Genomic DNA, 16,934 nt, shown 5'->3' on the forward strand with positions numbered 1-16,934 from the left:
TCTGGTGGTGTAGACTGGGATGCTATACATATATGTTTAGAATAGAATTCCAAGAAGGAGAGAGCAGAGTATATATGCCTCTTGAGGCCTAAGCTCAAAATTTCCATACCATTACTTCTGAATTCCACTGTTCTGAAAAAATCTTCATGCCAATGCATGTTCAAATGGTGGGAAAAAATTGTACTTTTTTGATGAGAGCAAGGATAAAGTAATATTATGAATTTTGTACATACAGAGATGTGGAGAATTTGTGTAAATTATTTTTCAGCTCATCTAATTAGTTCTAACTACTTTGTTTATTGACGTATAACTCATATGACATAAAATCCTTCATTTTAAAGTGTACAATTCAGTGGTTTCTAGTATAGTCAGTAGGTGTGCAACTATTACCATCATATAATTCCAGAACACTTTAATTACCCCAAGGCAAAATTCCATACCCTTTAACAGCCACTACCTGTTCATCCTTCCCTCTGACACCTGAAAACCACGAATCTACTTTCTTTCTCTGTATATTTGTCTATTCTGGACATTTCATTTAAATGCAATCACATAATGTGCCTTTTAGTGTCTGACTTCTTTCACTTAGCATACGTTTTTAAGGTTCATCCATATTGTAGCATATGTCAGTCCTTTGCTTCTTATGGCTGAATAATATTAAATTGCATACCACATATTCATACTCATCAGTTGATGGATCTTCAGCTTATTTCCACTCTTTTGCTGTTATGAATAGTGCTGCTATGAACATTTGTATATGTTTTTGTGTAAACATGTTTTAATTTCTCTTTGGTATGTATCTAGGAGTTGATTTTTTAGTCATATGATAAATGTATATTTAACCTTTTAAGGAATTGCTAGACTTTTTCCAGAGCTACTGTACTATTTTACATTTCTACCAGCAGTGTATTCTAGTTACTCTCCTCACCAATATGGGTTAATACATCATTTTCTTTATTATCCTCCTAGTTGATGTGAAGTGGTAGCTCTTTGTGGTTTTGTTTTGCATTTCCCTTATGACTTTCGGTGTTCTTTTCATGTGCTTATTAGCTACTCATATACTTTCTATGGAAAATGTCTATTCAAATCATTTGCCCACTTTTAAATTGAGGGTTTTTTTTTAAATGGTAGAATTGTAAGAGTTATTTATGTGTTCTGGGTATGAGATCCTTATCAGACATATGGTTCTCAAATATTTTCCACTGTTCTGTGGGTTGTCTCTTCACTTTCTTGACGGTGTCATTTGAGGCACAGCAGTTTTTTTGATAATGTCCAGTATGTCTTTTTTTTTCTGTTAGTTGCTTAAGCTTTAGGTGTCATATATAAGAAACAGTTGTCTAATCTGAAGTCATGAGGATGTACATCTATATATTCTTCTAACATTTTTGTAATTTTAGCTCTTACCTTTAGATTTTTGATCCTTTTTTAGTTAATTTTTATATATGGTGTGAAGTATGGGTCCAGATTTATCCTTCTGCATGTGAATATCAAGCTATCCCGGCACCATTTGTTGAAAAGACTATTTCCCCAGTTAAACTTCTTGACACCCTTGTTGAATATCAATTGATCATAGATGTATGGTATTATTTCTAGACCTAATTCTATTCCATGGTCTATATGTCTATCCTTATGACAGTGGCACATGGTTTGATTACTGTAACTTTGAAGTAGGTTTTGAAATTGGGAATTGTCAGTACTCCAACTCTGTTTTTCTTTATCAAGATTGTGTTGCCTAATCTGAGCCCTCTGTTTCTAAACATGAATTTTAGGATCTGCTTGTCTATTCCTATAAAAAAAGTCTTTTGGAATTTGATTGCATTGAATTTGCAGATCAGTTGGGATGAATTGCTATCTTAATATTAAGTCTTCCAATCCATGAATACAGATGCCTTTTCATTAATTCCTTTTAACAACGTTTTGTAGTTTTCAATGTACAAATCTTGCATTTCTTTGGTTAAATGTATTGTTAAATGTTTTATTCTTTCTGGTGCTATTGTATTTGGTATTTTTTTCTTAATTTCACTTTCAAACTTTTCAGTTTGTAAGTGTATAAAAATACAATAAAACAGATTTTTCTACAATTGATCTGTAGCATTGTTGCAGACAATTATTAGATTAAATAATTTTTTTGGATTTCTTAGTTTCCTTTATGGAAGATTATGTCATCTGAAAGTAAAGTTAGTTTTCTTCTTTTTCAGCGTGGTTGCCTTTCATTTCTTTTTCTTGCTTAATTGCCCTGTCCAGAACCTCCAGTACAATACTGAATAGAAGTGACAAGTGAGGACAGTTTTGTCTTGTTCCTGACCTTAAAAAGAAAACTTTCAGTCTTTTACCATTAAATATGATGTTAGCTATGAAGTTTTTATACATGTCCTTTATCAGGTTAAGACAATTCCCTGCTATTCCTAGTTTGTTGAGTATTTTCCATCTGTTGAGATGATCTTGTGATCCACCCCCACCCCACTTTATTTCTCTAATAGTATGTTGTCTTGATTGATTTTCATATATTTAAATAATCTTGCATTCCTGGGGTAAATGCAACTTAGTCATGGTGTATAATCCTTTTATATTCTAGTGGATTCAGTTTGCTAGTATTTTGTTGAGAAGTTTTGCAGCTATAATCATAAGAGGTATTGGTCTGGCATCATCTTTTCTTGTGATAAGTTTGTCTTGTCTTTGTATTAGGTTAATACTGGCCTCATAGAATGAGTTAGGAAGTCTTCCCTTTTCTTCTGTGTTTTGGAAATATTTGTGAATAATTGTTAATTCTCCTTAACTGTTTGGTAGAATTCATGAATTAAGCCAGTTGATCTTGGGCTATACTTTTCTGGCACTTTGTTGATTACTAACTCAGTCTTTTTATTGTTATAGCCTGTGCCTATTTTCTGTTTCTCCTCTAGTAAGTCTTGGTAGTTAGTATCTTTCTAAGAATCTCCCCTATCATCTAGGTTATCTAATTTATTGGCATACAGTTGTTCATAGTATTTCCCTATAGACCTTTTCCCCAGTCTTTGTCAGTTGTATGTCTCATCTTTCATTCCTGATTTTAATAATTTGTGTCTTCGTATATTTCTTTGTTAGCCTAGCTAAAGCTTTGTTGATTTTGTTGCACATTACAAAGAACAGTTTGTATTTGGCTTTATTGATTTTCTTTATAGTTTTCATACTCTGCATTTTATTTATTTTCACTCTAATCTTTATTATTTCCTTTCTTCTGCTTGCTTTGAGTTTAGTTTTCTATTAATTTTTTACTTAATAAGGTGCAAAGTTGGTTGATATGAGACCTTTTCTCTTTTTTAATGTAGGCTTTTACAGCCATAATTATTTTTTCTGAGCAGTGTTTTGCTGCATCCTGGAAGTTTTGGTATATTATGCTTTATTTTAATATACCTGAAAGTAATTTTTAATTTTCCTATGATTTGTTTTTTGATCCATTGGTTATTTAGGAATGTGTTGCTTGATTTCCACAATTTGTGATTTTCCCAAAATTTCTGTTATTGATTTCTAATTTTATTCAATTGTGGTTAGAGAACATACTTTATATGACTTCAGTCCTTTTAAATTTATTGAGGTTTGTTTTATGACCTAGTATATTGTCTATCCTGAAGAGTTTTTTATGTGCACTTAAGAAGAATGTATATTCTGCTGCTGTTATGTGGATTTTTCTATTTATGTCTGTTTGGTCCAGTTGGTTTATAGTGTTGTCCAAGTCTTCTAATCCCTTGCAAATCATCTGTCTAGTTGTTTGATTCATTATTGAAAGTGAGGTATTGACATCTCCAACTATTTTTGTTGAATTCTTTATTTCTGTTTTAATTTCTGTCGGTGTTTGCTTCATGTAGCTTGAGGCTCTGTTAGATGCATGTATGTTTACAATTTTTATATCTTATCGATGGATTGTCCTTTTTGTCATTATAAAATGTCCCTCTTCATCTTCAGTAACATTTGAAAAGTCTATCTGATATTTCTATAGCCATTCCATCTTTCTTGTGGTTGCTGTTTGTATACTATATCTTTTTTCATCCATTCATTTTCAATCTCTTTGTGTATTTAGGTGTGTCTCCTATGAAGGGTACATAGTTAGATCTTTGTCTTTTATCTGGTCTGTCTTTTCTGCCTTTTGATTAAATCATTTGATCTATTCACATTTAATGTTATTTTTGATGCAGTTGGATTTATGTGTGTTATTTTATTTTTTCCCCTGTATATCATGAATTTTCTGTTCTTCCACTCTTCATTTGTTTATTTTTTTGCAGTAAGTGAATATTTTCTATTATAACATTTTAATTTTTAATGATTTTTCATTATATTTTATGAGTTATTTTCTTTCTTTTTAAAAATAAATTTATTTATTTATTTTTTGGCTGCGTTGGGTCTTCATTGCTGTGTGTGGGCTTTCTCTAGTTGTGGTGAGCGGGGGCTACTCTTCATTGTGATGTGAGGGCTTCTCATTAGGTGGTTTCTGTTGTTGCAGAGCATGGGCTCTAGGTGCGCGGGCTTCAGTAGTTGTGGCACTTGGGCTCAGTAGTTGTCGCTCATAGGCTGTAGAGCGCAGGCTCAGTAGTTGTGGTGCACGGGTTTAGTTGCTCCGTGGCATGTGGGATCTTCCCAGACCAGGGCTCAAACCCATGTCTCCTGCATTGGCAAGCGGATTCTTAACCACTGTGCCACCAGGGAAGTCCATGAGTTATTTTCTTAGTGGTTACTCCAGGGTTTACCATATATAGCTTATCTTATTAAAATATGCTTCAGATTTATGCTAACTTAATTCCAGTGAGATGAAATAATTTTACTCACATATGTCTAGTCTCTTTCTTCCCTTCTTGTGGTATTGTTATATGTATTACACCTGTATATGTTGCAAACCTAACAGTCCATTTTTATAGTTATTATTTATATAGTTTTATGTCTTTTAAAGAATCTGAGGAAAAAAAGGAGGATGAGTGTATACTTACAGCTTTTGTTATATTAATCTTTGTATTAACCATTTTTGGTTTTCTTTGTTCCTGTGGATCTTTGTTTACCATCTAGTAATACCATGTCATATACTTAGCCCAATATAGATTTTCTCTGATACACTTCCTCTGTGGTGTTATTGGGGAATACATTATGTTTTATGTTTTACAGGCCCAACAATACCATTCTTTTTTTTTTTTTTTTTTTTTTTTTCTTTTTGCGGTATGCGGGCCTCTCACTGTTGTGGCCTCTCCCGTTGCGGAGCACAGGCTCCGGACGCGCAGGCCCAGCGGCCATGGCTCACGGGCCCAGCCGCTCCGCGGCATATGGGATCCTCCCAGACCGGGGCACGAACCCGTATCCCCTGCATCGGCAGGCGGACTCTCAACCACTGCGCCACCAGGGAGGCCCAATACCATTCTTTATATCATTGAAAATACAGTCTTTAAAAATCATGTAAAAGAAGAAAGGAGACAAAAGATATATATTTACTGTCTTTTATAATGACAGTTCTGTTATTGGTGCTCTTTGTTTTATTTTGTGGAGTTAAATTACTGTCTGGTGTCACATGCTTTGTTCTTGAAGAGCTTCCTTTAGTGTTTCCTGTAAGGCATATCTGCTGATAGTGAATTCTCTCAATTTTTGTTTATCTGTGAATGTTTCACTTTAATTTTTGAAGAGCAGTCTCGATGGATAGAAAATTTTTAGTTGACAGGTTTATTTTCAGGACTTTGCATATATTATCCCACTGGCTACTGACCCTCGTTTTTCCTGATTAAAAGCCAGTTATTAATTTTACTGGGATTTTTTTAGGTGAGGAGTCATATTTTCTCTTGCTGCTTTCAAGATTTTCTACTTGTTTTTGGCTTTTATTATAATGTATTTATTGATCTCTTCATGTTTATTGTACTTAAATTTTGTTAAGCTTCTTGGATGTGTGGATGAACATTTTTATCAAATTTGGGGATTTTTCAGGAATTATTTCTTCAAATAAATTTTAGCCTTCTTTCTCTCTCTCCTATCTTTCCAACACTCCCATTACACATAGGTTGGTGCACTTAATGGTGTCCTGCATTTAGCTGAGGCTCTGTTTATTTTTCTTCATTCTGTTGTCTCTCTGTACTTCAGCTTCCATGGTCTCTACTGATCTTTCTTCAAATTTGCTAATTCTTCTGCCAGTTCAAATTTACTGTTGAATCTCTAGTGTATTTTTCATTTCAGGTTTTTTAAATGCTTTTATTTTATTTCTGTTAGTATGTGTAGAATTTTATCCACCCCCCCTACTTTTTTTTGGCTGCACTGTGCAGCATGTGAGATCTCAGTTCCCCGACCAGGGATCGAATCCATGCACCCTGCAGTGTAAGTGTGGAGTCTTAACCACTGAACCACCAGGGAGGTCCCTCATTTCAGTTATTTTACTGTTGTACTTTATAATTTCCATTTGTTCTTTTTTATAATTTCTGTGTTTTTATTGATACTCTCTTTTTGTTGAGACATTGTCATCATACGTAACTTTAGTTCTTTAAGCATAATTTTCTCATTTTTTTCTGCCTTTAATTATTTTGCATATTTTTATTGTTTTCTAATTGTCCTTTTACTCCAATTCTTGGGTTGTCAATTCTCATTTTTATTGTCTCTCTTCTGCCTGACTCTTCTATATGATGCTTTTGTGATTTTTCATTTTGAAGTTTAATTCAGTAAGTAGTGTTGTTGTCGTTGTTGTTTTCATTGTCTTTTATTACTGTATCAAAGGCTTGCAAACGAAGGTGTGATGGCCAAACCTGGTTGACTGCCTATTTTTGTAAATAAAGTCTTATTGGATTATAGCTATTACCAATTGTTTGTGTATCGTGTATGGTTACTTTTGTACTGCAGTGGTAGTTGTGAAGAGATTTTATGGTCTGCAAAGCCTAAGATGCTTACTATCTTGCAGTTTACAGAATCAAGTTTTTCCAGTCTCTGTTCTGTGTGACCTGAGTTGAAGTATTTCAAGGGTCCATTTATGTCTACTTTTTTTGCATGAGGCTTTTCTTGTTTACAGAACAGGTTTTAACACTATTGTTTGACGTTGGGGTTTCTCTACCATATGGAAAGTGTGAATTTCAACCCAAACCATATGATCAGTATAGGCTTTAAGTTCTCACAAGTGACTTTTGTCTTTCATACATTCTTACCCATGTTAAGGTTCCTTTCTGCTTCTTTGGGCTTGTGATGTATTTTAGTACCTTTTTCACAGATAGGGGCTACAATTGAAGGCTTTAAGCATTTTAAATATGGTTCAGTTTAGCTCTCTAATTTGTGTATGCCAGAGGTTATATCTCCTGGCCCTGCTGAGTTTTGAAACCCATACCTACTAGCTGTTGCTAGTCTGTCCCCATGTATAGTAAAGTTCTGTCACTAGCTCACACTTCTCTTTCACATTCTTGTTTTGAATCCCTGTTTTATTTTTAGCAATGATAATTCCCTTTTCTTCTAAAGGGCTATGTTTTGAAAAAAAGTTTTGGGTAAATTTTAGCCTTGATTTTCTGTGTATATTTTTTTTTGAATTTTGTTGAGAATGCCAAACAGATACTTTTCAATGTTTTACATCTGTTTTAGAGAGCACATATTTTTCAAAACGAGGTACTTTATTTGCATATCAAGTGCTGTGTTTTTCATTATGTTTTATTTTCATTTTTTTCCGTTTGTGTGTACATAGATGAGAAGCTATCTGGGCTGGTTTTAAAATTTAAACAAAACAGTATGGATGACTTCTCTTTAGTTTCATTCATGTTCCAGAACCAGGTTGTTATTAGAACCTTTCAAGTAACAGTGTATCCTGGAAGAACTATTAGATACAAGCTTACATTACCTGTTGATCCAACCCCCTAATGGCAGTGGAGAATAAAACATCATCATAGGCTTTATACTATATCCTTTTCCTGTGTTTGATACAGCCATTATTACATCTGGGTCCTGCTTTCTATAACATGCCTTACCCTTTGCCATTGCTGCCATACTAGTTATAAGCTGCAACGATGACTATCCTTTTTTTGCTGGAAATTTTGCCAGCAGTTAAGTCTAAATTATACCAGCTTTCTGTATGGTATATTCATTACTTGGAACATTAGACTTTGCTGTATCTCATTCTAGCAGCTGATATGCTTCTTGGTTGCACTATGGCCCAGAACTGCCTTCAGAACTTGTCGCTTTCAGGAAAGTTACTGTTGAGTGGCATTATGCCAGGAGTTCTCTTTTAATTCCCAGAGGTATAGTAGGTTACTACTTTCTAGTTTTACTTACGTAGTTGTCATCATACCCCAATTCTTGTTGTTTCTGGCAAGTTTTTTTATTATTACAGTGGTAATCTATGAGGAGGATATTAGATGAGATTGGTAAATTTAGTCATTTTATTCAGAAGTTAAGACATTTGTTTTTCTGATGAAAAAATGTAGCCAGGGTTTCATAAAAATGTTTATAGTAACCCATCTCTTATTTTGACTTTTTCAGATAATGCTTTACATGTAGTGAGCGCTCAATAAATTTTGTTTTTACCTGAGTGAATTAACCTTAGTGGTTTTACATAAAATTTTCTATGGAAAAGTAACTTAAAATTTTAAGCACAATGTTAAAAAATTAAAGTTATTATTTTTCCTTATTATAAAAGTAATATGAATTTATTGTAGAAAACTGATGATGCAGAAAAATCTTACTAAACTAAGATAACCATCATTAACTTTTCCATGGGCATATTAATACATTTAAAAACAAAATTGTGTTCATTCTAAATATATTGTTTGAATCCTTATTTCACTCAATTTATTATGAATAGTTTTCTTGTTATTAAATTTTCTCCTAGCTGTTTCATAATGTAATATAAAATTTGAAAACTATATCGTAATTTTCTCAGTTTCATAAAGAGGAAGATTACTCAATATTTTTCCATGATGACTGCATGTCATTTCTATACTATGTTGCAATAGAGTTATGCCTCTGAAAATATCTGTAAGATATAGGTATTTTTTTTATACTTTTTTTTTCTTTACTCTTTGATGTTAACTCATGTTGATGACCTTATGCTAGTCTCTTGGGATTTCCCTCTTACTTTCAAATTTGGTACGTACAGTAGGTATGAGATTTAATGTCTGGTCTTTGATTCATACATCCTGATTGTGTATTTGTTTCTGCCATTCTTTAAATGTGTGACTTTGGGTAGTTGCTTAATCCAGGCCTCCTGATCTTAGAAAGAACCCTAAAAATAGTACCTTCCACACAAAATTGTTGTGAGGCTTAAATTATATAATTCATGTATGCCACTTGGTTCACTATCTAGCCATGGGGTAGTATTTACAATATTTTAAAAACTGATACAAAATGTAAACTGACCAAGCAGAATATAGATGCCAGCCACAAACAACTGCAATCGACTAAACATTAGCTTTCTTGGCTTGAGCAAGAGAAAGCTCAATTAAATGCTGTCTTAGTTGTAATAATGATGAAAATGATTACGAAAGTGACAATGATTATGATGTTTTGACAAGATGTTACCAAATTAAGTCAGTATTATGCCCCCAATAGACACTAAACATGAGCTTTCATATAGGAACTTTATCTCTCACCTGAAGTTTTAAAATTCTATTGTAATATTAATATGAAAACATATTAGACCTCATATTAAGAAGACATAAAAAAACTTATGCTTTAAATCTGTTTCTGTTTAGTTCACATTCAAATAGAATTTTAATTAAGCCTCGAAGCTTTTCTTGCCCAAAGAAGATATACATTTATACAAAGTAATTTAAAAGTGCTATGTTTGCTAATTTTAAACTAATGTATTTTCTTGAAGTAAGGACTTATTACCACATAATTTTCTATATTTATTGATCCTTTTTTATTATATGTAAATATAATTAAGATGCATTTTAACATTCTTTGTCAAAGCTCTTTTATTTATTCCTGTTAATAGACATAATTGTCACATGAATCTTTAAGGAATATGTTAAAAGATATTTCCTCCTTAGCTATAACTTTTATGTTTCACTTAAATTTCTAACCCCTATATTTTACAGATCATAGGCAAAATTTCAACACAGAATTTATTGTATATAATGTCCTATGTTAGTATTTTGAGACACACATTAAAAAAAAACTTGGGAAATGCCCGTTGGACTCTGCTACCATTCAGATTTGTAAAATAAATTCTTTGTCTTGATGGCAGATATACTTGATACTGTTATGTAGATATTAAAAAAATTTTTTTTTTTACTATTTTCCTTAGCTTGCCAGTGTAATGGACATAGCACTTGCATCAATAATAACGTATGCGAACAGTGTAAAAATCTTACCACAGGAAAGCAGTGTCAAGACTGCATGCCAGGTTATTATGGAGATCCAACCAACGGAGGACAGTGTACAGGTAATTATTTTTTCTTTCACTTCAGTGTATTTTTACTACAGAAAAGAAAATTAAGAAAGATATGCCTCTTGTGGAAAATATATTTTATTAAAGAAGTTTTTTTCCATTAAGTCTCAATATTTTTGGAAGGTAATATATATTAGGGACTATGAACTATAAGAATTCTGTGATATACTAGCTTTAAGAAAATCTTACTTTTTCTTATTTCAAAATGAATACATGATTACTATAGGAAATTTACCAAATGCAGATAAATTAAAGTTAAAAATTACCTGTAATCTTACTATTCTAAAATAATCACTGCTGATAATTTGTTTTTTAATAATAGTAAGTTATCACTTTACATTTTACTTTAGGAATAAGAAATAAAGGTTTTGTGTATGCCTTACATCACTTAAGTTTTTTTTTTTTTTTTTTTTTTTTGACAGGGTGATAGTATAACAAGGTTTAAGAGAATGAGTTTAGAATCAGTCCTTGGCTGAAATTCCCGCTCTGCCACTGTTTAAATGTATGGCTTCAGTTAATTCACTTAGCATCTCAGTGCTTCATTTTTCTCATATGTAGAGGAAGATGATAATACTTCTCTGGATTATTGTAAATATCAAATGTGATCATATGTACTAGAGTCACATATAATAGGAATTGAAGCACATTAAAAGAGCATTATAAGAGCTAACTATTATATAATTTTTCGATCATGAAACCCTTCTTTTCTCTATTTTCTTCTCTGTCCTGTTGCTTCTTTCTCCTACTTTTTAAAAAAGAAAATTTGGTCTTTCTTTAAAAAATTTCCTTAAAAATTTTTTTTTCAGTAATACTTCCTTATTTCTAGATTAGTCCTTGTTCCTTAAATCTTTAATCTACTTTGTCTAAATGGAATAGCCTGTAGAGCACTCACAGAAAAGCCTCAGTTGTTGGCTGTGATAAGATGAGAAATCTTTATAGAGAGAGTTGGGCCTGGGCCTTTAGATAAAACTTTTTAACACTACCTGCATGTTAAAGCCACCTGGAGAGCTTTTAAAAAATACGGATGTCTGGGTCAATCCCTAAAATAATTAAATCAGTCTCTTAGTTTATCGTAAGGTGATTCTTGGTTCTTTTCAAAGTCTTCCCAAATGATTCTAATATACACTCAGGGTTGAGAAACACAGAATGATGAGCTGTGCCTTAGAGTCAACAAAACTGCTCTGGTAATAGCAGGTTTGGTGCTGATTGAAATTTTGTGATATGGAAAGCTCTGCCCTGATTGAGGCTGTAATACACAAATTGTTTGACGCTTGCATTTTCTGTGTTCTAGGCACTGTACTCATAGCTTATATTCATTATCTCATTTCAGCTGTACAACAACTGTATGGGAGAAGTCACAATTATCTCCATTTTACATACAACCAAATACACAAAGAAGTTAAGTAAAATACCCAGATCATACTGCTAATAAGAGGAAGAAAATGTCTGATTCTTAGGCCTAACTCTTAACTATTAATGCAGAAGTGGTGTTAATATGGACAGGGAGGATCCAGTAGCCCTTATTAGCCAAAAGCCACAGCTTAGTGCTGTGTTCATTGTATACAGAAGCAGCAGTAGAGATGTGTACAACGGAATCCACAAAGTGTAGACCTTATTACCTAGTGGAGTCATAGTATTTTGTTATTTTATGTTTATTAAGTAAAAAGGTAAGGATTTTGGAGCCATCCTGTTTTCCAAAAAGCTTTTTACTACTGAATTTTCTATAGCCAAGAATTTCATTGGACAAAAAGTGTATTTCAGATAGATTATTTATGTTATATATATATAAATGTTTTGTTTCCATAACTTTAAGACAAAAACACGCCTGGGTTGTTTTTTTTCCACATTGCAATTTATATGTGTTTGCAGCCTTTCATATATTTAATATACAATTGTTGTTTTAATTTACTTTTATGAAAATGATTTCATTTACAGTCTCCAAATTATTTTAATGCCTATATAATAGTCCATGGGGATTTTGTGAAGTAATTTACTTCATATACTTCTGTTATTTATATATTGCTTCCAACTATAACCCCATTTTTAGCATTTTTAAAATTTGAGGTCAAATTCACATAGCATAACAGTAATCATTTTAGGTATACAATTCAGTGGCATTTACTACATTCATAATATTGTGCAACCATCGCCTCTGTCAAGTTCCAGAAAATTTCCTTCCCTCCAAAAGAAAATGCCCTACTTATTAAGCAGTCATCCCAGTCCCTGGCAGTCACTAATCTGCTCTCTTTCTTTATAAATTTACTTATTCTGGATATTTTTTGTAAATTGGATCATAAAATATGTGACTTTGTGACTGGCTTCTTTTACTTTGCATAATGTTTTTAATGTTCATTCTTGTTGTAGCATCTATCAGTACTTCATTCCTTTTTGTGGATGAATATTATTCCATTGTATGGGTATATCACAATATTTTTACACATTTATTCATTGATAGACATTGGCTTTTTTTTCCACCTTTTGGCTATTTTGAATAGTGCTGCTATGAACATTATTGCACAAGTTGTTTTTGAATGCAAGTTTTTAGTTCTTTTGTATATAAACTAGGAGAGGAATTGCTGGATCATATAGCAATTTTATGTTTAACTTTTTGAGGAACTGCCAAATTGTTCAAGTTGTTTTCCATGGTGGTTGCACGATTTTACATTCCCACCAGCAATGTGGAGGATTCCAATTTCTCTACATCCTTGCCAACAGTTGTTATTTTACATTTTCAGAAACTTTTAGCCATCCTAGTAGGTGTAAAACTATTTCTCATTGTAGTTTTGATTTGCATTTCCCTAATGACTAGTGATGAAGTTGTTGGCCATCATATGGTTTTTCTTGGAGAAATTTCTATTCCAGTTCTTGCCCATTTTAGAACAATTTTAAAAACTGTGGTAAAATGTACATAATATAAAATTAGCCATTTTAACCATTTTTAAGTGTGTAGTTCAGTTTCATTAAGTACATTCACATCGTTGTGCAACCATCATTACTATCCATCTCCAAAACTTTTTCCATCTTGCAAAGCTAAAACTGTATAACCATTAAATAATAACTCTTCATTCCCCAACACCGGCCCCTGACAGCCACTATTTTACTCTTTTTCACTATGAATATGATTACTCTAGACACCTCAAATAAGTGGAATTATCCAGCATTTGTCCTTAATGATTGGTTTTTTTCAGTTAGCATAATGTCTTCAAGGTTCTTTCATATTGTAGCATGTGTCCTTCCATTTTATTGCCGAATGATATTCTGTTGTATGTATATACCACATTTTTTAAATCCATGCATCCATTGATGGATGCTTGAGTTGCTTCCACCTTTTGACTATTGTAAATAATACTGCTATGAATATGGGTGTACAAATATTTGTTTGAGTCTTTTTGTCTTTTCATGTGCATATTGGCCACTTGTATATCTTCGGTGTAATGTCTTTTCGAGTCCTTTGTTCATTTTTTAAATTGGGTTATTTGGTTTTGTTGTTGTTGAATTCTAAGAGTTCTTCATATATTCTAGTTATGAGGTCCTTATCAGATAAATGATTTGCAAATATTCTCCCATTCTGTAGGTTGTCTTTTCACTGTCTAGACAGTGTCCTTCAAAGCACCAAAGTTTTAAATTTTGATGAAGTCCAGTCTATCTCTTTTTTCTTTTGTTGCTTGTGCTTTTGGTGCATATCTAAGAATCCATTGCCAAATGTAATGTCATGAAGATTACCAAAGTACTATTTTAATTTTTTGCCAACATAGGCAAAAGGAACGTTTGAATATAAGTATATTAGCTAAAAACTTTTAAATTAAAATATTAAGTTTTATCATTCCACCAGGCATAGTGCTTTTAGAAATATGTTTCCCTTTGGGGATGATACTTCTCTGCTAGGTTTAAGACTAATTCAGTTATTTCATATTATTTTTGTTGCTGACATTATACATGTGGAAAGCTGAGGTACAATGCAATAGAAAACTAAAGAGAATGAAAGATAAATACCTTTCTTATTCACTGTTGCACATTCCCTGGTAGTTTATGAAGCTTTAAACAATTCCTTATAGTTTCCTTATTTCCTAAATTTGGCAAAATAGTATTTTTCTGTCTATGACTTTTCTACAGTGATGTGATATATGAAATTCATTTTTATTTCTTAGGGCCACATTAGCAATCTAACTAAATTAACAATATGTCACATGTGGTGAATTATATTTAATGTGGCAATGGCTAAAATCAATTTATAAAATATGAGAAGTAAAAGTGTTCTATTTTTTCATTTTTAGTTCACTTTATTGAGAAAAGTTCATTTTTTCATTAGTAGTTGCACGTATTAAAATGGTGATGTTAAGGGAAATAAGGAAATAGATTTATATTTGAATGGTAAGGCTTTAAATGTACTGCAGATTTAGATATTCTTTTAAAAAGTTGGCCTACTAAAGCCATTTAACTACGTTGTCAATATGTAAATGTACTTGTAGACTTCCTTCAGATTGTTTTTAAACTGTGTTATATTTATAGCTGTTCTGTTAGTACAATTATTGAAAGTGCTTTATTATTAAAATTATTTTATTTCTTATTAGTGTTCAGGAAGATTCTCTGTTACAAACTTGCTCTGACATTGGTTATCTATCTCTCTCTCTCTCTCTCTCTCTATCTATCTGTCTTTGTAGCTATAAAAGAATATAACATTGTTAAGAGTTTGGGCTTTGGAATTATACTGATTGGGTCCATATTCTGGCAATGGCACTGTCACCTTGGATAATTATTTAACCTCTTAGTGTCTCACTTTCCTCACCTGCAAAATGCAGCTAATTTAATTTACTGTGAGGCTTAAATAAACATATGAAATAATTTGTATTTCCAGCAAATGTTAACTCCATAATGCAAACTATTATTGCAAATTATTATTGTTCCTATTTATAACATCATTAGGCTTAAGTATGTTAATATAAATGTGTGAATCAGACTTTTGGGACTATTATTTTTGCCATGTTATCTCCAATTTAACATAAATTTTAGTAAAAGAAAATAAATGAAAGTTTCATTGAATAGAGTAACAGCTCAATGTGCTACAACAGCTCAACACTCAATATACTGTACTACTTTGCGATGAAGGATTACCCTTGAATTCCACAGTTACTGACTACTTACTATATGCAAAGTAGTGTGTTAGGACTTACTAAAATTTATAGATGGTTGACTTGAACAGCACAGATTTGAACTGCGCAGGTCTACTTATACACAGACTTTTAAATAGTAAATACTATAGCACCACAGTATCCACGGTTTGTTGAATCTTGTGTATAGAAGATGCAGAACTGTGTATAGGAGGAACCTGGTATATGGAGGAACTGCATATATGGAGGGCCAACTATAAGTTATACAGGATTTTTCTATTGCACAGAGGGTTGGTGTCCCTAACCCCCTCCCTATTCAAGGGTCAAATGAACATTGTGTAGGTGCTGTAATAGGGTTATGTAGAAGTTGAACGATAGAATCAGGGACAAAGAGGTTAATTTTAATGGGAGGATCTGGGTAGGCCCTTGAGAGTTGAGGCAATTTGCATGCTTCAATTTTCTGTAATTATTATTAGCTGCATGTTTTTCATTATAACTTGTTCTAAATGTAAGAAACTAAGCTATAATGTTATTAATCTTAAAAATATTTTAATATCTTTACATGTATTTGTTTTGTTTAATTACTCATAAAAAATGGACTATAAGAAAAAAGCTCCCCATATGAAGTATACAGATATTTAAAAAATTGCAGTCTTGTATGACTAATAGTTTTCTTCATCTAGGTCTTACGTTTTCAGTTAATTTATTGTAAGATATCTAATGGGTTTGGTTGGTGTTATGAATAAATTCTTTTCCTTTAACATTGAATTCATAAGTGGTTTTAGTAAAATGTAATTTTGTATTTATTTATGACTTTTAGTTCATTTTATTATTCTTTTTCTAGGTTCTTAAATAGTATATGATTTTCTTTCTATATTTTTTACTTTTAATAGTGATAAAGAAACTCTTAGTTTCCAGGTTGAGGAAAAAAAAGTCCTTTCAACATAGTAACAGTTCTGTTTTTACCTTTGTTTCTTATTAGCAAAACTTATGTTTTTCTTTTTAGCATATTATTAATATCTGTCCATAACAGGCTTTTACAGAAATATTTAAAACTTCAATAAACACACTGGGCTATGACACAGATATTCTCTGAGACTTGAGGGTGGTAAAGAAGATAAGTGAACTCTTCTTTCTCTCTACTAGGATGGGAGATTTTTTTCATTTTAAACCCTTCTTACATATTGCAGATTGTTCAGAGAAGCTGAAAGTTTATAACCAAATGAACTCGAGCATTTCTTAAAATAAATGTAAGAAGTTTAATTCTCTGAAAATGGAAGCATTGACCTGAATAATCTAAAAATGCAGATAAATGAAAATCACTTGATATGGAAATCTTGTTTTTATTAATTACTTTGACACAGAAAAGTTGAAAGTTTGTATTTTCTGAGTACACCATTATCATCCTGTGTGGCAGAGAAAAACCAATCTGAGATTTTAAATATTTCAAAGAATGGCCCTTAAATGAA

The 16,934-nt window shown here is 32.1% G+C and overlaps 1 protein-coding gene across 1 annotated transcript in view; it reads left to right on the forward strand.

Annotated features, from left to right (window-relative positions):
• The window catches only part of ATRNL1 (attractin like 1), a 707,592-nt gene that overhangs the window by 191,890 nt on the left and 498,768 nt on the right, over positions 1 to 16,934 (forward strand). The window contains exon 19 of the mRNA XM_082611125.1: positions 10,214 to 10,351. Within this exon, the coding sequence (XP_082467251.1) occupies positions 10,214 to 10,351 (138 nt within the window). The remainder of the gene's footprint in view (positions 1 to 10,213; positions 10,352 to 16,934) is intronic.

Source organism: Mesoplodon mirus (genome assembly GCF_964341445.2).
Source record: "Mesoplodon mirus genome assembly, chromosome: 2".
Lineage (NCBI taxonomy): Eukaryota > Metazoa > Chordata > Mammalia > Artiodactyla > Ziphiidae > Mesoplodon > Mesoplodon mirus.